Source organism: Strongylocentrotus purpuratus, unplaced genomic scaffold, assembly GCF_000002235.5.
Source record: "Strongylocentrotus purpuratus isolate Spur 01 unplaced genomic scaffold, Spur_5.0 spur5_scaffold_6, whole genome shotgun sequence".
NCBI lineage: Eukaryota > Metazoa > Echinodermata > Echinoidea > Camarodonta > Strongylocentrotidae > Strongylocentrotus > Strongylocentrotus purpuratus.
The window spans coordinates 25,014,209-25,040,593 of NW_022145612.1; the positions used below are offsets into that span (position 1 = coordinate 25,014,209).

Below are 26,385 nucleotides of genomic sequence, written 5' to 3' on the forward strand. Positions count from 1 at the left end.
CCGTTTTCGAATCTTATTATTATTAAGCCCTATTCATCTGAATTCAGTTTCCCCCTCTCGCGCGAAACGCGAAAGCTTTGTCGTTTCTTCAAATTATTAGAGAAAGAACACGATTCGTTGTAACGTTTTCGACTTTTAGTAAGCCCTATTTGTCTGAATTCAGTTTCCCACTTTCGCGCGAAACGCGGAAGCTTTGACGTTTCCTTAAATTATTAGAGAAAGAAGACGATTCGTTGTACCGTTCTCGATTCGTCTAAATGAAGTTTCCCCTTCCGCGCGAAGCGCGGAATTTTTGGCGTTTCATCACAATATAAAGAAAGGAAAATGATTCGTCGTACCGTTGTTGACTCTTAAACCTTGTTTGAATTTAGTTTCCCCGAAAATTTTAAACCACTGATTTCTTTAGCTGATATTATAGGAAAGTGAAACTTCGAGAAAATACAAGTATTGTAGTTGTAGTCACTCTCGAAGTCGTCACAGCGGATAAGAAGTCGCAGTTCGTAGGGAAAAAAACTTGTCGGCCGACCGACAATATACATCTCACCGACTTCAAACTTATGCATTGATGAGGATCGAGCAAGAATACCGACACAGCTGACCCGACACAGCAACATATTTACCCGTGTCTTTCTTGCTCCCTCGACGAGACGACTCCACCCAACAACCCCTTTTTCTCTTTTACTCCCACTCCTCATCTCTCAGACTCTTACCTCCCCTCTCTCTCCTCTCTCTCATCCCCCGTTTCTTTTGTTTCCCTTTCACTCTTTTTCTTCTTTTTTTCCTTTTCTTTCTTTTCTTTCTTTTCCTTTCTTTGCTCTCCCCCTCTTTTTCTTTTTTCTCTTTCTTTCTTCTCTTTTCTTTCCTTTCTTTTCCTTTCTTTCCTTTCTTTTCCTTTCTTTCTTTTCTTTTCCTTTTCTTTTTTTCTTTTCTTTCCCTTCCCCTCTCTTTTTTTCCCTCTCTTTTTTTCCCTCTCTTTTTTCCCTCTCTTTTTTTCCCTCCCCCTTTTCTCTTTTTCCCGACGGCAGCGCAATTTTACCGACAATATCCTGACAGGTGGGGGGGGGGGGGGTGTCGCACCCCCCCCCCCCCCCACACACCCCCCTTTGGCGACGCCCCTGATGGCAAATATCGTATTACTAGAAACTGGTATGCTAACAGATAGCCATCATGCAAGTTTTAGGTTAACTACATATCGGGTGATTTATAAAAAATACAAATAAAACAACCTCCATAGCGTCTGGGATATGCAAGAGATTCGCCGGAAAATAACGATGTTTTAATGCCGTCACAATATGAACAAACCCTGCCCAAGCAGACGACATCCCATAAAGAATGAACATATTATTGCAATGCTTTTATTTCTCAAATTATAATGAGTTTAGTGTATATAAATGTGTTGGAATTTTACACCATTCAAAAAGGGATATGACCAGGGCTCAAATTAATTTTTTGTCCACGGGGGCTCTTCCCCCCAAAAAAGAGCCCCCGTGAGCCTTCTCACGGGGGCTCTTTTAGTACTGACGGGGGCTCTTTTTTATACAAATATCCATTGAATTGGTACCTATGATACTCCTCAATTATTTGCTATTTCATCATTATCATTTCAATCAGCATTTTCCCTCTTACAAATTTACAAGCTACATAGCTGTTACTGACCTGTGTATATAATATATACGCATACAACACTGATCTTTATGATGTCTTTAACGTGACATATCTTCTTCTCCCCTTGCAAACGAGAAAGAAAACAAGGTCATTAAAAGGGATTAGGTGACAAAATGATTGTGATTCAAATTGATGCGAATATTTGTTTGAATAAGCACTGCTATTCACCCGAATCTTTTTTGTAAAAACAAATTTTACAAATCTCAGCCATGCTTATTGAGTTGAGACGTTCCATTCAATGTAAAATACTCATTAAAGAATACACTTCTCCTAATCTGAAAGTGATCTTACAACACAGTGGCAGATTTGCATGGCTGAGATTTGTAAAAGTCGTTTTTACAAAGAAGATTCTGGTGAAAAGCATTGCTTATTCAAAAAAATCCTTGCATCAATTTGAATTACAATTTTGTCGCATGATCCTTTTATTAAATAACCTTGTTTTCTTTTTTTGTTTGCAGGGGGAAAAGAAGCTATGTCACGTTAAGAAATCATAAAGATCAGTTGTATTATGCGTATATACATTATGATACCAGAACAAAATTATCAGAATGTCATTTTGGAATACCTCTATACAAATAACACATTGTCTTTAGCCCGTATCAGTATTAGTATGATCCAATATAAAGCTATTATTCTTTATTTCATTCAGTATAATGCTTTTTCCTCAAAAATAATTTTGCCATTTTGTTAGGGTTGAGACGCTAAGAAATGGTTTAAAATGTACATTACACGAGCCCTGAACCATTGCAAAATGATGGTGATTCTCTCTCTCTCTCTCTCTCTTTACCTTAATCATGCATTATCAACTACATATAAAGCAGCAACCAAAAACTTAGGGTTATCTGAGATAGGTGAAAGTAAGAGTTAAAAAGAAAGTCATGCTAAAACGGCACTTCACTCCCCCCCCCCATGAAAAAAATAAAATAGATTAGTAGTCCTCCTCTCCAGCACCCCCCCCCCCCCCGCTTTATTATCACATTTTCACTTGGTAGCCCAAGGGGGCCGGGGTGGGAGGAGAGTGTTAAACCCCTAACCCCCCCCCCCCCGAAGATCTGCCCATGTTACCATATCATTCCACGACATCTTGGTCTTCCTCTTCTTCTCAATAGGGACTTTTAGATTTGCGTGGACGTGGACGTGTTACGTCCTTTTAAAGGGACTATGTCCCATTTGCAGGCCAAAAAAATGAAAAAGTTAAATTCCAACTGCATTTGAAAGATAATACTAATTTAGAACTTCCCTAAAAAAGGTGGGGCTTGAAAATGTCTTCAAGTGGGAAAATAACGACTATTAGTTGTCAAATCGAATTTAGGGCTATAGAGCCCAAAAGTAATAGTCTTGATTTTCAGACAATTGTACCGAATGGTCATACGTTTTATGCTGCGCAAAGATTCAATCAGTTTAATCTTGGCCATCACAAGAAGTGGGTTATTGATGTAGACAAATACTCATGTACCCTTTACAACTCTTTTCATGTATGTTATTACCAAAGAAGAAAAAAAGCCAGTCAGTCACTCAAGTGTCTGACAGTGAAGTCTAGCAAGTAAACGGTTTTCCTTGCATAATTTGAATATGAGGACACTGCTAACATTTAAATTTCACAGATAGGACATACATGACATATTCATAATTCCTGCAAAGTTCTACAGCATTTGAGGTTGGCTGCAAAAGGGACATAGTACCTTTAAGGCACTGGCAGTCACATGTGACGTCCTTTTAAGCACTGGCACTGCCTTAAAAGGAGGTCACACGTTTCAGTCCACGTTCCCATCGTGCAAATCTAAAAGTCCCTAATATTGATTTATTGGTCGAGGTTCATTAATTGCTAGTCATTTGAAATCACCAGATTTCAGCGGGTAAACGCTTTCACAACGAAAAACTTCTCCATGACCATGTTTCTGCCCTTGCGCGATCGCCTCCAGCTCCAGCAGACATAGCGCGGCAGCGTGCACACGTACCGCTACTAAGGGCGCAGTAGGCCTATAACCACTGCCAGGGGCGTACGCAGGGGGGGGGGGGGGGGGGGTTCAAACCCCCCCTTTGGTATTTTTATGTGTGTAAACCCCCCTAAAAAAAACCAAAACCAAATTTGAAAATTGAAACTCAATATTGTGTTAAAGTTATAACAGAAAAGATAATCTTTATTTTATAATTCCACGGGGGCGATTTTTAATTTTGCAATCGCCCCCGTGAGCAACCTGACGGGGGCGATTATGTAGCTCACGGGGGCGAATCGCCCACCGCCCCCGTGTATTTTGAGCGCTGGATATGACCCCCATTCTGATAACTAAATTATTTTGTTTGTAAATACACAGGATAGGAGTTAATGAGCAATCAAAGAAACCACAATTTCAGATTAAAAAACCTCCGGAATGATAGCATGGACGTCATTTGTTCCCTCTTAAAACGCCGAACATGCCGCGGTGTAAGCAGCTGAAAATACAATGGCGTCATTTTGTTTACAAGCGACGGATTCCTTTTTTTGTTGTTAATCCTTGCATTTTTCATCAAAATAATACCATGCACGGGGTTTAGAGTGAGGCAATAGATTAAACATTTCGCCTGAGGGCATTGAAGTAAGAGAAATTACTGAAGAAAAGATGACAAAACAGGCACTGAAATTGTGTGAGATGTCATGGAACATCGTCTGCTTGTGCACATCATGTTCAACATGTAACGTCATATCTCAGCAGCGAACGGAGGCAGGCAGGGGCGGCCGAGCGACTTTCAAAGTGGGGGGGGGGGGGGCACCAACAAAAAAGGGCACTTTCTGGAAAAAAAGGGCACCTACAGTGGGAAATCTCAAAGCGAAAATATACAATTTTTAGACATTGGTATATACCCTACATTGTGATTACATTATCAGGGATGATTTCAATATTTGTTTCTTTTCATACATCATACAAGCATCAAACTTTACAGTTGGGTGTGATGTCTGAATATGCATTTACGAGCGAGCGAAGCGAGCGAGAAAAATTTTAAAGATCTGTGAGGTCGCAGTGCGAAAAATTACATCTTATAAAGAGGAAAAGCCAATCGTGATGGGGTTATAAGCACATTCTCATAACGGAAGACTGAAAAGACCTTTGATAAGTAACATAATTATATAATCTTTAAATGCGAGCGAGCGCAGCGAGCGAACTTTGGGGGAAACTGCTCTTAGTCGCTTCAAATAAGGGGCACGTTTAATGATTACATGAAAAGGGGACAATTATCGAAAGGGATAAAACACTTATTAGAAAAGAAAAGGAGCACGTGTATAAGTACAAAGGATAATTATAAGAGGTGAAAATGAGGCATTTTTTCACTTGAAAAGAGGCACTCACCAGTGATGAAAAGGAGGCGTTTACGAAAATGGGAAATAGGCATTTGTTGACGGAAAAGGGGCACCCATCAGATTTTGATAGGGTCATTTATAAGAGGTGAAAAGGGGATAGGTCCCTTATTAGAAAGGAAAAGGGGCACGTATCATTATTAAAAGGGAAATTATCAGAGTTGCAAAGGGGCACTGACCAGATATGAAAAGGGGCATTCATGAAAATGTAAAAGGGGTACTTATAATAAAGGAAAATGTGCATTTGTTGAATGAAAAGGGGGCACCGTTCAGATGTTTATAAGGGGCAGTTATGAGAAGGGGAAGGGGAAGTTATGAGAAGGGGAAGGAGCTCTCTCTTTTTAATGGGGGCACTTATCATAAGGAAAAGGGGCACTTATTAGAAAGGGAAAGGGGGAGTTATGAGAAGGGGAAGGAGCTCTCTCTTTTTAATGGGGGGGGGGGGCACTTATCATAAGGAAAAGGGGCACTTATTAGAAAATAAGAGGGGCACATGTTAAAATGAAAGGTGCGCTCATCCGAGTTTAAAAAAGGGGTAGTTATTAAAAGGAGAAGAGGCACTTCTTACAAAGGAAAAAAGGGGAAGTTGTCAAAGTAAAAAGAGCACCTCTCAGTTTTGAATAGGGCAATCATCAGAAGTGAAGGGGGCACTTATTAAAAGTGAAAAGGGGCATTTCTGGTACCTGAAAAGAGGCACTTACTAGAGATTAAAAAGGGCACTTATTCAAGATAATTTCAAGATTCATGAGAATTGAAAATGAACATTTATTGCAAAGGAAAATGGGAACATGTCGAAGGAAAAGGGGCACGTGTCAAAAATAAAAAGGGCACTCGTCAGAGGTGAAAAGGGGAAAGGGGCACTTTTACTAAGTAATAGGGGCACTTGTCAAAGTAAAAGGAGCACCTTTCCTATGTAAAAGGGGCACTTCTTACAAAATAAAAGGGGCACTTTTCCTATGTAAAAAGGGGCATTTTGGGGGTATCTGAAAAAGTGGGGGGCACTGTGCCCCCCTTCCCCCCCCCCCGGGAGGGCCGCCTCTGATGTCAGGGCTGTATCTAAGCGTTTTGTAATTGTAAATAATTATTACTTCGAATTTTCCAAAGTGTCACCTTTGCAATAATGACATTAAAGTTAGTTTTTTAAATCAATGAACCTTCTCTTTAATGAAACATCATGTACATGTATTTATTACATAAACGACAGTGAAAAGGTATACAATCATATTTTGACCTAACCTTACTTCCGAATATGCCCGAATATGATCGAATATCTCAGTTTACTTTGTAGATCCCATGCTAACTATAAACACGATCCTGAAAAGGAGGCACTTTCTTTCATAAGATTCAAATATAAACTAGAGCCATATGTCACGCAAGTACGTCGAAAAAATTGATGTCACTAATGTACTCAATGGGGGGGGGGGGGGGGGGGGGGAGGGTCAGTACGGCATTACGTACACAGAATGCTGCAACAACAAATCCTTTCATTCGAATCCTTTCACAGCCAGCTCGTTTGATAATCTACAACGTGATTTTGATTAATACACCATAATTTATTTATGCATCCTCTATTTCTATCTATATCAATCATGTGCTGTGATGTAGGGGGGGGGGGGGGCGCAATGACACTTCCCGTTTTATAAGGAGGCACTGCTCCCCTCGGCAGTAGCGGATCCAGGATTTTCCAAGAGGGGGGGGGGGGGGGCGAAATTTGAAAAAAGCACCGACCAATATTAGGCTCAGTGGGGGGGGGGGGGGGGGGGGGGGGTAGTGAGCACTAACATTTTTTTCTTCATTTGGCCCCCGAAATTTTTTTTTTTTTGTTTTGTTTTGCCAGGGGGTGGGGGGGGGGGGGCATTATCATTTTTAGTTTAACTTATAAGCTAAAATTAATGTTATTTTACGCGTTTTTTTTCCAGCCTCCCCCCCCCTCCCCCTTGATCCACGCCTGCCCCTTGTTGCAAGGTGTGATCAGGATTAGGAACGACACTGGTTTTGTGTATATTTATGGCAGTATATAGGCCGTTTGCGTTATAAACCCACGTCGGAGTGCCAACAGATCAGTATATCGTCCTGTCTTTTCAAACGACCTTTGTATTCTAACTAATGTCATTCATAATTCTTGATCCCGGAAACTATAAAAAAGGAAATCAATTATTTAATCATTTTTACTTATATAGCTCAACGATAAGGGAATATAATTATAGAGACAGTACCCTTCATAATGACAACCGATGTCTTGATCTGTATAACTTTTTTTTTTCTTTTTTATTAATATGTTTATATATTCAGGATAACAATATACATAATTACAGATATAAACACAATGTATCCTGTTTTACATCTGAATTTTGATGAGTTGGCATTAATACATCAATGAGAAAAACTGGATATTTGTCCTGTTTACAGGCAAACACAAATAAACATTGAAAATAAAATTATGAGAATGTTAATAATTACAAATAGCAAATTACAGAGACTGAACGGCTTAACAATACCATAAATAGAATATTGATGAAATTATTGAAAAAATAGTTAATAAAGAAATTGATTTTTGTCCCCTTCTCGAAGAGTTCGATAACAAAATTAATCGTGAAATGAAATTGATTGCAACTGAAATAATTTGTATGAAACTTAGTGGAGAATACAAGAAAAAATCATTGACATGGAAATGGTTGCGGCGTTACACCAATAATTCAGTAATTTGTACACGTTTGAACATCTCTCATTATTCGTTTGTAATTAATACTACATGTAGATGTAGCATTTTGAATAACACATGGCAAACCATTTCAATTTTATCTAGCGGTATCCAAAGCTATTCCTAAAACATTTGAGAAAAGGCTCGGATTAACAATATTCAAAGTAATGGCAAGTCTTGTATTACAATCAAATCTATCAATAACAATTTGAAATTTAAATTTAATTGCACGTCGTATTGAAGCATTAGTTCTGTGAATAGAATCAAACATAATACATGTTAGAAGAAAAAAACTGCCTGTCCACATTTGACTTTAATTTAACTGCTTTGTTATTTATATTATAATCAGTATAACAGCTCTTTTTTTGTAATCTTAAAAGAACATTTTTGTTCTGCATAATGAACAATCATTCCACACAGAGTATGAATAATCAAAGATTAGCTGTATGGTTTTGTTTGGGGATTACACATGTGAACGGTTTATTATCAAGAAAACCACCGCAGAGTTCGTTGGAAATCCGTTTCATTCCACAATAATGTAACGTAATCGCCCAAAATAATGTGCATAGACCTACTTTGGTAGATAACATGTAGTATTTATCAGAGGAAAGAACTAAAAGGAACGTTTTGTCATCCCGAGACAATACAGACAAACAATTATTACTAAACGATAAACATGATTTCAGTTTTTCATTCTTCCATAGAATCCATACATTCTACGGTGAATAATCACAAAAACAATTGAACAAAAATGTTGATTACATATCAAAAATTTACAACAAGATCAATATAAAAAAATAGTTTATACAAATCCATGATTAATCAATCCATGGTGACAATCAAAGAGCATCAGATATAACATATTAATGATTATTTTGTTCAACCATATAACCTAGTACCTGATAACATCGTTGGAACGTAAATAGCTTTCACCTACTTTCCAGAGTTTTTGTTCCATACCAATAGTTTAAACAGCACGAAAAATAGTATTTGTTTATTCATGGTTGGCAGACAATGACATGTGTACAAATATGAACATGCTTTTCAATGTTTCGTGAATTCCGCATGATACAACACAAACCCAAATAAAACAAACAAAGTATTATTAGCAGATAATGATTTCATATAAAACAGGTTTTACAAATAGCAAGAGGAGCAGAATTACAACCATTCCCACAATCATGTCTTAATCCGTCGATATATCTTGGCCTACTCGTTTTTTCCGAAACCAAAGGTTCATAATTTCGAGACACATATTTCCCATAACATGAAGATGAAATTTTGGAGATTTGGAATTCCGAAAATGAAATAGGGTTCATAAATCTAAAGATTCGTAATTCCGAAAATGAAATAAATTTGATAATTAAAACCCTTCGATACAGTTCTCTTGCATTTTCGGATATATAAACCTTAGGGGTTACCGACTCTTTTACATTTTCGGAATTTTGATGCTTCGAAAATATCATGCAGCCTTCGAAACCTTCGGAAGAACGACAGGCAACCGATATATCTATGAAGCCCCTCATCATACACTATACGCGATCCGATTGCCATCTGATTTTCAAGGAAATTACAAAACCACTATAAGTGAACAATAATTTATAAACAAATCTGCGTCACTGTGCTTTCTAATAAAGTTTGCCGAGTACAGCTTGCCTTGAAGTCAGAGAAAAAGGCTAAATCGACTTTAAAAATCTGGAACAGTCGTAGTCACTGGTCTGACGTCACTACGATTGGTGTCCGATTTGGCCTTTTCCCAACTGGGAGACTGGTAATATTGTAACCCTAAATTCTCATATTATTTTCATGACCGATAGTATTCTCACTAAGATTATCAATGATTGAACTAGTGAAGTTATTTATTGATATCATTACAATATAATCCCAAAGCGGATTCAAAATCAGATTTTTCAGTGTGATGTAAGGTCAATCCCATTGCTAAAGGACACATTTATGGAAGAGCTATAAAGTCACCCGTCTTTTGCAATAGACTTCACACCATTAAGCAGTACACATTTCGACGTACATTTACATTTCATTCATTATTCCAGGCGATCCTAGGAAGATAAATCAAACAATTACAATCGATATACCACAGAGAAGTTAATTAGTGACACGACATTCGATTGGATGGTGATCGTGCTTAGATTCCACCAAAGCAGACGTATTTGATTTCCTGATACTCGTCCATTCCATACTTCGACCCCTCCCTACCCATTCCTGATTCCTTAACGCCACCGAAGGCTGCTATGTCCGTTGAGATAAGGCCTTCGTTCACGCCTACCATACCGACTTCGAGCTTCTCGGCGACTCGCCAGATTTGGCCGATGTTGTTGGAGTAGAAGTAGCCGGCGAGTCCGACACGCGTGCTATTGGCGATCGCCAGGACCTCCGCTTCTGTTTTAAACCTGCATGAAGAGAAGGAAAGTCATTGTGAGAACAATCGGAAACATATACAATGAGAACTAATAGCCCGTAATTTTATGCAGCTCGAATGCTCGTGGCTACATTGATAAATGTGAGACACTTGACGAGGTAATTCATGTCACAACCTGAACTGTGATTTCTCATCATGGTTTCCATGCTACTTATCCTATAGCTGTCTGGAATTTCGGCATGTTGTCTGGTCTTGTGAGAATGTGATTTAATAATAATGATAATGATAGGCATTTATATAGTGCCGTCTATCTAGACATTCTATTCCAAGAAGGACTTGTTTTGTTGATTGATTTGTTAGTCGATGTCTTCTGAACGTTGCAAAATATGTTGTAAAAAAATGTTCATAGGCAAGCGACCAGTACAACATATGCAGTCCTTCCGCTGCAGCATGACAGTGATAACCCTGACTAAAATAAAATGAGGCAACGTGAGCGTTTTTTTCACAGGTATCATAGCCATACTGGTGGAAAAAATATTTCAACAGAAAAGGAAGGATTTCGCACTTGATTTCGCGTTTAGTACCATTAAAATGTTTATTTTATAATTAAGAGGAAAAAATTACTACTAAATTGGCTTTGAAATAAAAGAGGAGCATAAGAGGAAATTGAGATGACAATGTGACAACCTAATTCTGTTAAAATAACAATGCTATGGCATCTTTCACAAAGGAACAGACGTTCAGATGGAAGAATATATTGTTCTGGAAGCTGTCTCAAGAAACTCACTTAATGATTGCAGCTAGGGGTCCGAATGTTTCTTCTTTACAAACTAGAGCATCGGTTGGTACATCTCGGATAAGTGTAGGTTCGAAGAAGCTACCGCCTAGAGCATGCCGTTTGCCTCCTACCAGAACCTTCCCACCATGTGAAACTGCGTCTTGTACATGGTGCTCGACCTTCAAACGACAAAAGTGCAGTATTATTTGCATTGGAGTAACAATGGTATGGACAATACGATCAAGACTATATTGCAGACATTCCGCAAACACTCTGTCATCACAATAAGGCCTAGGTCACTTACAATGGTAACCTATCATGATGACATAATATACGACATTGACTTTCAAGGTCACAAAATAAAGTTCACTACCTCTAAATGTTTCTAAGATGACACAATAGTGACAGAAGCAATGTAAATAAATGCCAGGTCAAATATTTCAGCGTTAAAGGAAGTTTGTTCCGCCGTGGCCATATTTCGCCATGGCCATATTTTGATATAATATTTGATGTCTTTGGACTATCATAAAGCTTGCATTTCTTCTTGAAATTCTTGAAATACTCTGTTCACATAATTATCGAATTCCTGAAAGGTCAGCTAGAAGATTCACATCTCATCAACTACAATTCTTTCTATATTCTTTGAATGAAGCCGTCTACCTTATCCACCCCTTTCACGTTGATAAGAGGACCTTGTGTTGTTTTAGAGTCCATGCCGTCACCGACGACCAATTTTTCGACTTCAGCCGCCATTTTTTGACAAAACTCGTCGTACACCTCCTCTTGCACAAAGATTCGGTTGGCACATACGCATGTCTATAGGGGATGAAACATAAATTACAGTTAACACAAAACAATCACTTCATAGACCACATAATTATTATGATTAAATGCACAGCGGAGAAAAGCAAAACATAAGACGTATACTGATTTCTACTTCCGAATACGTAAAATTGATATTTAAATCGCAATAATTTATGATTAATAAAACAAATAAATTTCTTGGTAGGCCTAGTGGAACCGTACACATCCAATTACATTTTGTAACGTGACATAAAGGTATTACTATATTTCATGTAAACCTCTGTCTTTCAAGTAATAGTTGTGTAACAAGACTCTCAATTTGGTTGAACATCCCATTAAATGTTTCACTGGGGAATAATAATGTTTAACGTAGGAAAGAAAATTGTGTTCATTCAGACCTGTCCTGACCCGCGGAATTTGCAGACCATGGCGCCAGAGACGGCGGCGTCTACATCAGCCGAGTTGAACACAATAAATGGTGCGTTGCCACCGAGTTCCATGGAAACCCGTTTGACTGTATCTGCCGACTGCTTTAGTAAGATCTGAAATAAAAGAAAAATTTATAGTCTTAACAATAACATGCATGTTAAAACGATGAATGCACTCACCTTAAACAATGTTGCTTATTCATCTTGAGAATTCATAACAGTGTAAACATAAAGGGAAGAGCAAACCCTTCTATTTTTTGATAATCGTGACGTCAGAGTGGATAACTTTTATTATATAGCGCATATGAATATTCTAGGCCTCTGATTGGTCGAAACTGCAGGCATGAATGTCACTACTGACAGCTGGGAAGTAAAAATCGTCGATGATTTCACGAAGTGGCTCACGCACAGCAAAACAGCAAGAACTTGATCTTTGAAAAATGCGATGAAAGGCTCCTTTTTTTCTATACTGTTTTTTTAAGTGTTTGCAAGAACCAACATTTGCAGACTTAGCAAGGTAGGAAAGAGGAGAATTTACTCTTTATATCCATTAAAATAATACGATTATCTGTTCTATATGAAAACACTGCAATGCCGCAAACAAAGGGGTCATTTCGTGAAATAACGCCTTCGCGCTAAATGACCTGAGAATTCTTCCACAAAACGGCACCTCCTCTCGCGCGCAGAGTGTATAATTATGATATTGGAAATATAAAGTACCTCTACAAAGGTGATTGTAGGCCTATTGTGCAATTCCACGGTAACGGAAGGACACTCAGACAAGATTTTTGAACTTCAGGTTCATACTAAAAGAACTGTTTTATTAGTATAAGATGTGAAACAGTACAGATATAATACCTATATAAGTGCCTTTAATTCTCCCCAAAAAAATTGTCATTATAGTTAAGTAGTTTAAGAATGTGCATATTAATTATCTCGGTAACGGAAGGACATAAAAATGGACATGGTTTTTTCCAGTTAATTAGTGTTTATCCAAACTTTGTGAAGTTGATGAAGCTTTCCACTTGACTGAAACACATTTTGTTCCCCATAGTTTAATACATACTAATAAAACATTTCTTTTAGTATGAACCTGAAGTTCAAAAATCTTGTCTGAGTGTCCTTCCGTTACCGTGGAATTGCCCTATTCTATGTTACATAAATCAACAAACGAACGAATTCCCCTTGCCACTAACGCCAAGAAATTCAAGTTCGCATTCCTATGTGCCATTTTGTGAAACATCTGATTGCCAAAATCACGTTTAGGCCCTATTCTGCACGACGACATATTGCACGTGCCGCCTCGTGAAATAACTGATTTGCAAAATCATGATTGCTTCGCGCGCCATGAGTGCTCGTGCGTTTCGTGAAATAATTGATTTCCAATATCATTTACTATCAAAAGTAGTTTTTAGTAGATCAAAGTGGCAATGTCAAAAAGTTTTATAAGGGGCACTTTTTAGCGATTCAAATGAACAAGTTTGGTGATACCAGAGAAGTTTAACTGTCTTTCATGCTCTTGACTATTCTTACCTAAATGACTGTCCACGTCTTATACTGGATTCTTTTATGGCAAATTGCACATGAGACCCTTCACAAGGGAGGAGGTTTCCATGGGTACGATCGCAAGCCATTGCGACCCCCATCCCAATTTTTTGTAGTGTGTGTTTATAAAAACAAAAAATAGATGACCTCGTTGTTGTTGTGTTTTTTTGTTGTTGTTTTTTTTTTTTGGGGGGGGGGTGCTTCTCAGAGATTTTAAGGTGTGTACACCTAGCTCATCTATAAAGAGAGACTTCTGTCCCTGAGCACACCTGTATTTTAAAGAAAATCATAAGGAAGAGCATATAGTCCACGGTTCGAGCCCCGCCGCGGCACTAATGTCCTTTGGCAAGACATTGATCTACATTTGCCACGACATTGATCTACATTTGCCACATTCAACCCAGGTGATGTAAATGGGTACCTGTCGTGAATTTATTCTTTGAAATGCTAGAGCGTCGCAATGGCAGCACAGCTAAAGCCGGGTAATAATCTCCAAGTTTGGAAGTGCTTAGTGATTCTAATGAGCGCTATACAAAAACTGAGTACCTGTTATTATAATATGATATCATAGACCAACCTTTCCAGTTTGAGTTGAACCTGTGAAGGATATCTTAGCCACCAGAGGACTCTCACACATAACCCTTCCCACGTCTGCAGCATGGGATCGAGAACATGGAACCACGTTGAACACACCAGCAGGTAGTCCCGCTTGGTTGGCCAACTACAATATATACAAGAACAAATTCGGTACTTAACCATCATAGCTTTAATGTTTTATTATGAATAATATACGGTCATGAATGTAGATAATGATGACGGCCAAAAATTAATGGTGACGACAAAATATTATTATCTAAACGTTTATTGTCATGGTGATATTTTTACTCCCTGTTTCAACAAATTGCATTTATAACCCTTCAATTTGACAACTATCAAGAACTCTCAGAATTTTGAAGAGAACTTCTCCATTGTTATTGGTAGCTGCAACAATTGACTTCTGCATTTAGGATACAGGAATATCCACCGAAAGAGATGAAAGGTTGTAAATCAGGTATACCTCACACAAGGCAAGCGCCGACAGAGGCGTATCTTCTGCTGGTTTGACGACCACCGTGCATCCAGCTGCGATCGCTGCGGCAGCTTTTCTCGTAATCATTGCACTGGGAAAATTCCACTGAAATTTTGAGAAAAAAAAAATAATTGCTACCAAGCATTATCTGACTGGTGCTATAATATGATGAAGGGAGAAGAGAAACAAAATATGTGATGATGAATTAGAAAAACATGAGTTACATAGATTTACTGTAATGAACCCCTCCCCCCCCCCCTTAATGCAGTAAGGGTTCATGAAGAAAAAAAAGAACTTGCAACATGACAAATTTTAATGATAACTTAATGAAATTATTTAATCAAATCATACAAATTTAGAAAGAAAGAAAAATCAGATCTGCCACTACACATATGAAAGTTATGACGACGACTGCTAAATTCTAAAAAACAATCCAAAGTATTGGTCCCTCGCGCACCCCCCTCCCTCGCCCCCCTCCCCAATAATTATGTATGTAATTCATGTAGTTTTAAATTGCTTGAGTCAGCTTAAATTCAAAACCATTGTATAATAACGCAAAACTAGTTTTTGAAATGTTATATATCAAGCTTTAGTGAACGTTATACCTTAATATAGTGACAAAGTTCAATGTATTCAGATAGCCTATACCAAAGAGATACCAGCTCTTCGGATATACTGCTAATATAAGGCTGACAATGACATGGCGTTCTTCATATTTACAGAGTGATAAGCAATATGTTATCATTACGATTATTGATTTACATAAAGACGTCATAAGTCGGGCGTTTTTGAAAACATGTTACACACGATTCCCGGACAACTACCACCTGAATAAAATTACTTGTTTCATCATCAGAGCTTCAATTCAAATAACATAAACATGTAGAGAGCAAAAGGGGGTTTTGTAAAACGCTTTGTTTGAACTTGTATATTTACTTTTCATGGGCTATGTTTACAATGTTCTTCTGCCAATTGCTTTTTAAACCCTTTTTAAAACCATACGAGCTTCAATTCAAATAACATAAACATAATGTACACAAACCGGGAACAGTAATTTTATTATCAAAGTACAAATTCTGAAACGATTTGTTTTTAATCGTATATTTTCTTTTCAGGGGCTATAGGTTTACAGCTATCAATATTGATCTTTGCTTTATTGTTGTCTTTTCTTGATAAGCGATGATCTTTCACATACATAATACAGTGACATAATTTCAGAATTCGGAAGAGATATACAGGGTGTATGGAAAGCAATTTGGTATTCCAGTAGTTGTTGAAAGATAGGAACTGAACAATATTAAACCAGGGAAACGGTAATCAACACAAACCTAGCAATCTAACTTCTAAGCTATGATTTTACAGGAGACTAGTTTACTACGTTGATGCATACTTTTTAAACAAAATTTCTCTGGACAATCATGAAGCTTTTCAGAGGCTTGCCCGACTAATCAGCAAATAATGTATGCAAAAAGTGGATTCCATTCATTGAGATCCATTATTCATAGCAGGTGAATGGGATGGATGCATGTTTACCAGGGATTAAAAAGAGAAACATGCATTTAAATATTAATAAACAGATCTAATCATTCTAAAGCAAATGAGGTCAGTCAGAGGTAACCATAATATTATGAACATGCCTCCCCCAACCAACCCACCCCCCCCCACCCCCCCCCCCTCCCTCTCTCTCTATCTCTCTTTCTCTTTTAAGAGGCTCTGTTTGTTGAGTTGCAAACAAGATTTTAAAAACAACTACCGGTACCTAACTCGTTTATCCTTTCAAAATCACACCCTCGCTAACTATTACCTATATGGACTCTAACGTTCTATTATGGAGGCTCATTTATTATGCATATTATACTCTCATATTATATGACTTTGATGTAACTTTGAAAATATTATACAAATATCAAACTGGCAGTTTCAGTATAATGTTCTTCAGCTACGGCGAACATGATGTATGTACAAGGGTCGGTACAGGGGTAGGTAAACAGTTCGGGAAGTTGTGTAACCAAAGATAAATTTGACCTTATTAACAATTGGTCGATTGTGATATTTGCACTTGCAGGGCATATCCACTCGTTCATGACCTTCAGGAAACTAAAGCTATCAATTGTCGCTGGAGCATTAAATTGGATCACCCGTGCACCTGACAATAATATAAGATGAAGAGTATATTTGTACATGACTGTATTTGTTTCATGAGGTATTATACTTACAGGTGTAATCATAGCTGCTACCCCTACAGGTTGTCGAATGAATATCATCCTTTTCGTCTTGACAGGAGATGAGACAACATCACCATAGGATCGACGAGCTTCTTCTGAGAACCATTCGTTAAAAGATGCTGCATAGCCGATCTCACCCATTGCTTCCGACAAAGGCTTGCCCTAAAATCGATGTGGAAAATAGTATTGTTTAAAAAATGAAACTCGATCCTGCTCCGTTGAATTCCCTTATGTTTTATGCACTAGAAATGATGATTGTCAATCAATTATAATATTTGGCCGTATAGTTTCGTGCTTTTTCTTTAAAAGTCACAGAGATATACTGCAGTTTAATTCCGGTTATCTTCCAATTCATGGCGCAAAATAATAATGCTGAAAAGAGTATATCATGCCCAACCAGAATCACTTATATTGTACATTCATCTTAAAATGCTTCTCATGCAATCAATTTGTCTGAATCTAACAGAATGATGACCAGTTTGGGTTTTGAACTGTTGATATCAGAATTAATTCGGTCAACCCCACAGATTCCATATTGGATATTATTAGGTATATTCAGAGAAGACCAGGACTTTGATTACCATCATCAATAAAATAATACATTAAGATTTAAAAACAATCTAAAGACAAATTCATGTATAGCTGTACCTTGTCAATATCATGACACGTTTAATGATTGAAAATCATAGAACAAATTGAACAGATTGAACAAACAAACAGCGAACATAATAGACTTTAGTAATGAATGACTCACATTTTCTGATGTCAACAGTTTGGCTAGCTCTTCTTGATTCTGCATCATTAGTTCTGCCCATCGTCGAAGAATTATGCCCCTCTCCTGAAAATCAAGAAAACTTGCTTTAAAAAATACCTGTAGGCCTACTCTTGTAAACCAAAATGCCAACACAATTGCCAGTTTGTGTATCTCCTAATTCTTTAACTGTCCTCGACCTCGCCAAACAAATGTATTGTAGGAGGGTCATCGGGCAAAGCAACAATAATATTATTGGATATGGCACTGCTGATGAATAAAGAAAACCAATAGAGCTGACAGCTTTTAAATGGGGATTTCGTCACCGATTCATATTTCAGGTATAATATTGCAAGGGTAGGCCTATAATAGTTAGTAGTATCATCAAAGATAAATTAACACGATCGCAAACACTTGAGAAAACCAGGCTTTAGCAATAACCTCGTGTGTCATATTTTCGAATGTGCAACAGTACAAACTAATACGTACATGATTTCTAAGGCAATGTGATAGCGTATGGAGATTGCCTTGAAAGTCTGTTAGCCAAACATTACTTTACACATTAGTGGACCTGATTTAAAAATAAATACTAGCTTATACATCACTCATAAATGGGGGATTCTTAAACTGACATAATTCTTGACATAATGAATAAATAAATATTTAAACACTCAAATCAATCAGTATTCAATGATGATCTCAAGTGTTTAAAATTGATGGCTTTCTTTTTCACTGTCCGATTCGAATTATTATTCAGTGATTGTTTCTCTGATTTTTCTTCTTCTCTGAATACAAACGAAAGTTTAATTAACTCTGAATCACTTTTTCTAAAATCGTTCATTTTGCTATCATACTGGAAATATGAAAATAAACCAACTGATGGTGGGATGGTTCATCATCATCATATTATGTATAAACTTTGATGAACGAAAAAATGAAGATAATAGTTTGATAAAAAATGAATATTATTGTATTTCGCTGCATCTCACTATTCCTCGGTTTAAAAGTCAAGGGTCTAATATATTTTGAAAGAAAACAGAAGGTAAGGTGGCTTATTGAGTAATAGGTATTAACTATATGAGGCACAAAAGATATATTTCAACAATATCTGCATAAATTCTAATTGTGATTCGTATTTTCGTAAGTGCATGTATACACAAAATGCTTGGCATTATTTCTTGTATAAGTCATGTACTAACGAGAGTACGAAACACAGTGAGAAAATTATTGGCATTCGGCCAGACATCTGCATTGTTGTGGTTATAGAAAGAGGAAGAAAATGAAAATGAAGTATGCAGTACATTCATGTATACAGCTTCTCGATATGAAGAGGTCTAAAGTCTACTTGTCCAGAGTATTGAACAAAATTTGGTCATAACATCGACAACTTTCCTTCCCCGTCCTGAAAACATCACTTCATCACATCAACAATGGAGAGCACGGTGATTTGGATGAATATCATTCTATAGACAGATAACGTTTTTATAATCATGATAATGGTCAGACAAGACGGATACAATTATTATATCCAATTATCCATACTACGGAACTTCTTCCCAAGTATTAAAAAGTAATCCATCACTGCATGACGAGTTATTATATTCACATAGGCAGAAGGTACAATGCATTTATTCCTTGTTACTGAGCTGAACAAAAGTACCTCAACAATATTTATGATTCAATTATGATGTCTTTCTTTATATTAAGCGTAGACTAATTTAAAATAAATTGTAACATTGTCCTTATCAAAATCGATCGCATTGTATGGAAAGTATTATATCTCGTTATAAGAAATAAAGACATCAGCTATCTCTAATGCCCAAGAAAAACGAAAATGGATATAAAAAAATATAATTTATACTGGTGTAAGGTTTTAATTTTACCGAGCCGGATGGTTACTTGTTTATTTTACACTGTACATTTAGCTTTCCACTCTGATATGCTTCAGCACACTCCTGACCTACATTCATTCTCTCATGTCTGCTAGCTTTTGGCTTCTATTGTTTGCTGTCCCTATTCATTCATCTTCATGCAGATTACCTGCATGCCATAGCATCACACCGCCACACACTGGCTTTCATCGAAAGGGTGCGGTGCGGTGCGGCGCGGTGTGGTGTGCTCAACGCACCCATTCGATAAAAGAGGGGGGCCTTTTCTCGAAAGGGTGCGTTGAGAGCGGAGTACCGTTTTAACACACCCTTTCGATGAAAGCGGGGTGGCTTTTCTCGAAAGGGTGCGTCGACTAGTCTTTCGCATCAGTCGTTTAAAATGAGGATCTCGGACAGAAGGTAATAGTTGCCAATTTAAGTATATCGAAAATGTATTAAATAAAATGGAATGGTCTTGATTACAGAGTGGTCTCTTTGATGGGGGAGACAGAGAGAAGGAAAAAAGGGAAAGGGAAGATAAAAGGAAAGAAAGAAGAATAAGAAGAGAAGAGGGAAAGGTGGGGGGGGGCGAAGGACTCTTGCCCCCCGCCCCCCCCCCCCCCCGCCAAAAAATAAATCAGAGAGAGAGAGAAGGGAAAGGGAAAGAGAAGATAACAGGAAAGAAAGAAGAGGAAGAAGAAGAAAAGAGGTAAACGGGGGCAAAGGGCTTTTGCCTCTCCCCCCCCCCCCCGCCAACAAATAAATAGGAGAGAGAGAGAGAGAGAAGGGAAAGGAAAAGAAAATATAAAAGGATAGAAAGAAGAAGAAGAAGGAAAGATGGATACGGGGGAAGGGCGAAAGGTTCTTACCTCTCTCTCCCTCTCTTATTTTTTTTTTTTTTTTGGCGGGAGGGGGGGGGGGGAGGTAAGAACCTTTCACCCTTCCTCCGTATCCATCTTTCCTTCTTCTTCTTCTTTCTTTCCTTTTATATTTTCTTTCCTTCTCTCTCTCTCTCTCTCTCTCCTTATATTTATGTGTTGGCGGGGGGGGAGGAGGCAAGAGCCCTTCGCCCCGTTTCCCTCTTTTCTTTTATTCTTCTTCCTCTTCTTTCTTTCCTTTTATATTCTCTTTCCATTTCCCTTTCCCTTCTCTCTCTCTCTCTCTCTCTCTCCCTTTCGCCCTTCCCCCATTTCCCTCTTTCCTTCTTCTTCTTCTTTCTTTCCTTTTATATTTTCTTTCCCTTTCCCTTCCCTTCTCTCTATCTCTCTCTCTCTCTCCTATTTATTTGTTGGCGGGGGGGGGGGAGGAGGCAAAAGCCCTTTGCCCACGTTTCCCTCTTTTCTTCTTCTTCCTCTTCTTTCTTTCCTTTTATCTTCTCTTTCCCTTTCCCTTCTCTCTCTCTCTGATTTATTTTTTGACGGGGGGGGGGGCAAGAGTCCTTCGCCCCCCACCTTTCCCTCTTCTCTTCTTATTCTTCTTTCTTTCCTTTTATCTTCCCTTTCCCTTTTTTCCTTCTCTCTGTCTCCCCCATCAAAGAGACCACTCTGTAATCAAGACCATTCCATTTTATTTAATACATTTTCGATATACTTAAGTTGGCAACTATTACCTTCTGTCCGAGATCCTCATTTTAAACGACTGATGCGAAAGACTAGTCGACGCACCCTTTCGAGAAAAGCCCCCCCGCTTTCATCGAAAGGTTGTGTTAAAACGGTACTCCGCTCTCAACGCACCCTTTCGAGAAAAGGCCCCCCTCTTTTATCGAATGGGTGCGTTGAGCACACCACACCGCGCCGCACCGCACCGCACCCTTTCGATGAAAGCCGTACACACTCTTCCTATCTCTTAGCTATTCAACCCAGCACACTATAGGCACATGGCACTCTATATTTTCTATTGGTTACATACTTCCTGTCCAATCTTGTGATTGGTTATTAGGGACTTTTAGATTCGCACGAAGACAATAGGGATTGCTACGATCGACGTCCTTTTAATGCACTGCCTTGAATGGACGTCACACGTATATCAGTCCACGCAAATCTAAAAGTCCCTATTATTGTTTGAAGGACTGCATGTCAGCCATCTTGGCAGCCATTTTGTGGTTGTATTAAAATCCAACAGTGCAGCTCAAGTCATCAAACATGTAAGACTAGTTTTATCTTGTGTGGGTCTTTTGAAAACTACATGGGGTATGGACTATGTTGCGTGTTAACTAGTAATCCCACATAATTCCCTTTTTTAATTAAACTACTAAAAAGCAGTATCCCTCCAGACAAGAAAACACTTAATAAATGATCACATCCAGACAAATTGATTATGGTTAAAAACTGGTTCTATATTCTATAATTTCACATAAGATACAATGATTACAGAATTATCAGAAACCTCTTCTGTCTATCTCAACAGTGACAGACAATTAAACTATCACTAGGCCCTTGGTAGTTACTATTAATAATCAAACATAGATAACTTCCAACAGCACATTAATGTAAAGGAGACTCAACTTAGTCACTATGGTATTAATGATTACCGCTGAATACAAGTCTCGAAATATCAGGAGTCTAGCTGTTCAGTACAACTTAAAACAGTACTAAAACAAGTCAGTTAATTATCATTCACACTGCATGAATAACAGTCAAGAAAATACTACTCAAATCTAAGCTAGACAGCGTTTAGATTTACTTACATATATAGGCACGAAATATTGTGGTTCAAGAAACCGCTAAACAAATCTCTACTTGTGTATGTGTACGGAATGCACAACACGAGAATACAACAATATATCGGTGGATCTAGACTATAGCAGATCTAGATCAGTAGACCAGTCCAGGCATAGGCCTAGAACTAGTGCAATTATAAACATGTAAAATATGTGTTAGTAAGCGTACGCACTCAACAACAGGCACTCAGTCAGTCAAAATAAGGCCTCACAATGATAAACAATGCAAAGCATAAATCACAATATAATTAACGTTACGTGAGTCATTGGAGTTGAATTCAAAGTAGATCTTCTTCAAGTTCTAGGTAGATGTAGAAACTAGCTAGGCCTAGTCGAAAACAGTGGTCGACGAGCTGGTTGTCGATCGCGTAGGATATGCAGACGATGATCGACGCTAGGTGAATACCACGATGATGAAGACGATGTTGAAGACAACGATGATGACAACAATGATGAAGACGACGCTGGTGAAGACAGCGATGATGAAGTCGACGATGAAGACGACGCTGGTGAAGACAGCGATGATGAAGACAACGGTGATGAAGACAACGATGATGAATCAGTTAACACATGAATACAATGATGATGCAGTCAATGTCAATAGATCAACTTCAGTGACTTGCGATGCAGGTCGAAGAATCAAATGTCGAGACAATATATATGAAGTCGATGATAAAAGGTTGTCAAACAATAATGCAGGTGAGAAAAACGTTAGATCATATTAAATGTTCTATTCTCACTGCTGGTGAATTAAAGTGTCGTCAATGTTGAACATCGAGAGAGTCAAAATATATCTTGCAAAACGTACAAGATGTAAATAGGTGAGCACGTCCACCGGGAATGGTCCGGGGACGTAGCAGTTCAATCCTCGTTGGATACAATTTTCTAGGTACAAATATCAACACAATAACAGCATGTGTGTATACCAATATTAAAACAGCTCACTGATTCCCGCACAGGAAAATCAGAAGAGCGCCAATCAACTACAGCGCGATTGGTTCAAAACAAGCGCACATGTATGTTAATAAGGCACGTGATCTAAATACTTATGAATAAATACGCGTACATCTATGTTAATTGGTCATGTGATCAAAATACTAATGAATAAACATCGTTATATAATAAATCGAGTTAAAACCAGTTCTGAGGACATGGCGTAATACCAAATCCTCGAACTCTCAATGACTTCTAAAGCGGCCATTTTGGATTAAAAACACAATATGTATACCAGTGAATTATAAATGAATGCACTGTAACATTTGTCGCTACATTAACCCCCCTACTAGACCCGAGCTTGCGTAAGCTCCGAGGGGCGAAAATACACAATTAAAAATATAAAGGAAACATATGTACAAAATACATTAATATACATGAAAATAACCACTATTTATGCGACACGTTCAATGTAGTGAACCTGAACGAACCTTTGCGGCCAGTGGACGTGGCGGCCTGAACGTGTGACACGCGCAGCAGGTTGCGATTTCACCAGAGCAGGAGCAGGCGTAGGAGCAGGTGCAGGAGCAGGCGCAGAGGTTGCGCGAAGTGCTGTGCGCAGAGGGGAGGAGACGGTAGGCTCTCCCTCTAGAGGCACGTCAGCCGCGGTAGTCCTAGCCGAAACGCTTTCCAAAAATGCGGGTTTCAGTCGATCAATGCTTACAGAAACATGCTTGCCCTTTTGCTCAATAACGAAAAACTTCGGGTTTCGTTTGAGAACCTTGAACGGACCCAAATACGGAGGCTGTAATGGCTTACGGACAGCATCGATACGCAAGAAAATATGCGTACAAGTATCGAGAGACCTATGTACAAAACTGGTCTGTGGTGACCTACGTGTCGCTGTAGGCGCTAAAACAGACATATGGTCCTTCAAGCGTTGGACGTAGTCCGCGGGGTCAACAGTATCGTGTCGCGTAGGCACTATCAGCTGGCCTGGAAGACGCAACGCCGTCCCGTAGACTAGTTCGGCAGCGGAAGCTCTGATGTCTTCCTTAATAGCTGCGCGGATACCCAACATGACCAAAGGAAGGTATTCTTGCCAACGGTTCGGCTCGGGTTGAGATTTGAGAGAGGCTTTAAGTTGCCGATGGAACCGTTCCACCATACCGTTGGCCTGCGGGTGGTAGGCCGTGGTGGCTATGGTCCGACAACCTAGCAAATTAGCTAATGCAGTGAAAAGCGCAGATTGAAACTGACGACCTCGATCATGCGTAATCGTGGCTGGAGCTCCAAAGCGAGCTACCCAGTTCTCCACTAGAGCTATGGCTACTGTCTCGGCAGTGGCATCCGCTATCGGGATCGCTTCGGGCCAACGGGTGAACCTGTCGATACAAGTCAGCAGATAAATGTGCCCTTTCGAGGGCGGTAGTGGCCCAACAAGATCAATATGAACGTGTGCAAAACGGGCATCGGGGTTGGCAAAAGTGCCAAGTGGTGAGTGCGTATGACGTTGGATCTTTGCGCGCTGACATGGGATGCAAGTACGCGCCCATGTACAAATGTCCTTGTTCATACCCCGCCACACAAAACGGGCCGCTATAAGCTTTTGCGAAGCTTTAATGCCCGGATGCGCGAGATTGTGCAGATTGTCAAACAACGATCGACGGTGCGCTACCGATACATACGGCCGCGGATGCCCTGTGGACATGTCGCACCAAATGTGCGCGTCCCCTTCCGGAAGGAGGACCTTCTCAAATTTGAGCGAGGTTGACGTGTCTGAGCGCAGAGCAGCGAGCTCAACGTCATCGACTTGGTCGGTCGCGACTACACGCAGGTTAATCGAGTTCGGTAATTGCACTGAGTCAATCTCGGTGCGAGAAAGTGCATCAGCTACCTGATTATCAACGCCTCGAATATGGCGTATGTCGGAGGTAAACTGTGACACGTAATCGAGTTGCCGCGCTTCCCTAGGGGAATGTCGATCGGGCGATGTCTTGAGTGCGAAGGTAAGAGGCTTGTGGTCTGTAAAAACAAAAAAATCACGCCCCTCTAAGAAGTATCGGAAATGGCGTATTCCGAGGTAAATGGCTAGCAGCTCTCGACCAAAGGTACTATACCTAGTCTCGGGAGGCTTGAGGCGGCGAGAAAAGAACGCAAGCGGTCGCCACTCCCCTTCATGGAGTTGCTGTAACACACCACCTACGGCGAGATCGGAAGCGTCTACCGCGAGGCTTGTAGGTAGCTCAACAGACGGGTATGTAAGCATCGTGACGTCGCGAGGTCCTCTTTGACAGCCGCGAAAGCAGAGTCGCACACAGGGGACCAATCTAACGCCTTTCGAGAGCGCTTAGGTTGCTTGCGCAGCAAATCAGTCAAGGCGGCCAGCGAGGATGCGCACTTAGGCATAAATCGGCGGTAAAAATTAACCATGCCTAAGAACCGGCGCAGCTGGCGTAGCGAGGTAGGGCGCGGAAATTTGCGAATTACCGCGACCTTGTCATCCATCGGGGAGACGCCTGGCATTCACATGGTGCCCTAGAAAGTCTAGTGCTTCGACTCCAAACTGGCATTTGTCAGGATGCACTACTACTCCATAATCACGGAGGCTTGTGAACAGCTGGCGCAAATGAGTCTCGTGCTGTTCGGGATTCTCGCTGGCAACAAGAATATCATCAAGATACACGAATACAAATGGCAGGTCACGGACGACCCGATCAATAAACCTTTGAAAGGTTTGCGCCGCGTTGCGTAGTCCGAATGGCATGCGTCGGAAATGGAATAACCCAAAAGGGGTTGTCAACGCGGTCTTCTTCACATCATCAGGGTGTACGGGGATCTGATGATATGCGCGCACTAAGTCAACTTTGGAAAATACGCACTTGTCTCGCAACTGTGCGGCAAAGTCGTGAAGGTGCGGAATGGGATAGCGATCCGGGACGGTCACGCGATTAAGAGCGCGGTAATCGCCACATGGTCGCCAACCGCCTGACTTCTTTGGCACCATGTGGAGCGGCGACGCCCATGAACTGTCTGAGGGCTCGACAATGCCCAAATCGAGTAACCGGCCAAACTCGTCTTTAGCGATCTTGTGTTTGTCCGGCGCTAAGCGTCGAGGTCGTGCCGAAGCTGGTGGGCCGGTTGTGAGTATTCTATGTGTGACGTCATGTTTCAACGGACAGTTCTTA

The 26,385-nt window shown here is 39.6% G+C and overlaps 1 protein-coding gene across 1 annotated transcript in view; it reads right to left on the bottom strand.

The window, feature by feature from the left end:
• Nucleotides 1-7,252: 7,252 nt before the first annotated feature.
• LOC115919140 (glutarate-semialdehyde dehydrogenase-like) overlaps nt 7,253-26,385 on the bottom strand; it is a 34,302-nt gene continuing 15,169 nt past the window's right edge. The window contains exons 3-10 of the mRNA XM_030972041.1: nt 17,681-17,764; nt 16,918-17,088; nt 14,690-14,806; nt 14,210-14,353; nt 12,058-12,201; nt 11,516-11,671; nt 10,865-11,034; nt 7,253-10,108 (exon numbers count right to left, since the gene is read on the bottom strand). Of these exons, the coding sequence (XP_030827901.1) occupies nt 9,844-10,108; nt 10,865-11,034; nt 11,516-11,671; nt 12,058-12,201; nt 14,210-14,353; nt 14,690-14,806; nt 16,918-17,088; nt 17,681-17,764 (1,251 nt within the window). The 3' untranslated portion in view covers nt 7,253-9,843. The remainder of the gene's footprint in view (nt 10,109-10,864; nt 11,035-11,515; nt 11,672-12,057; nt 12,202-14,209; nt 14,354-14,689; nt 14,807-16,917; nt 17,089-17,680; nt 17,765-26,385) is intronic.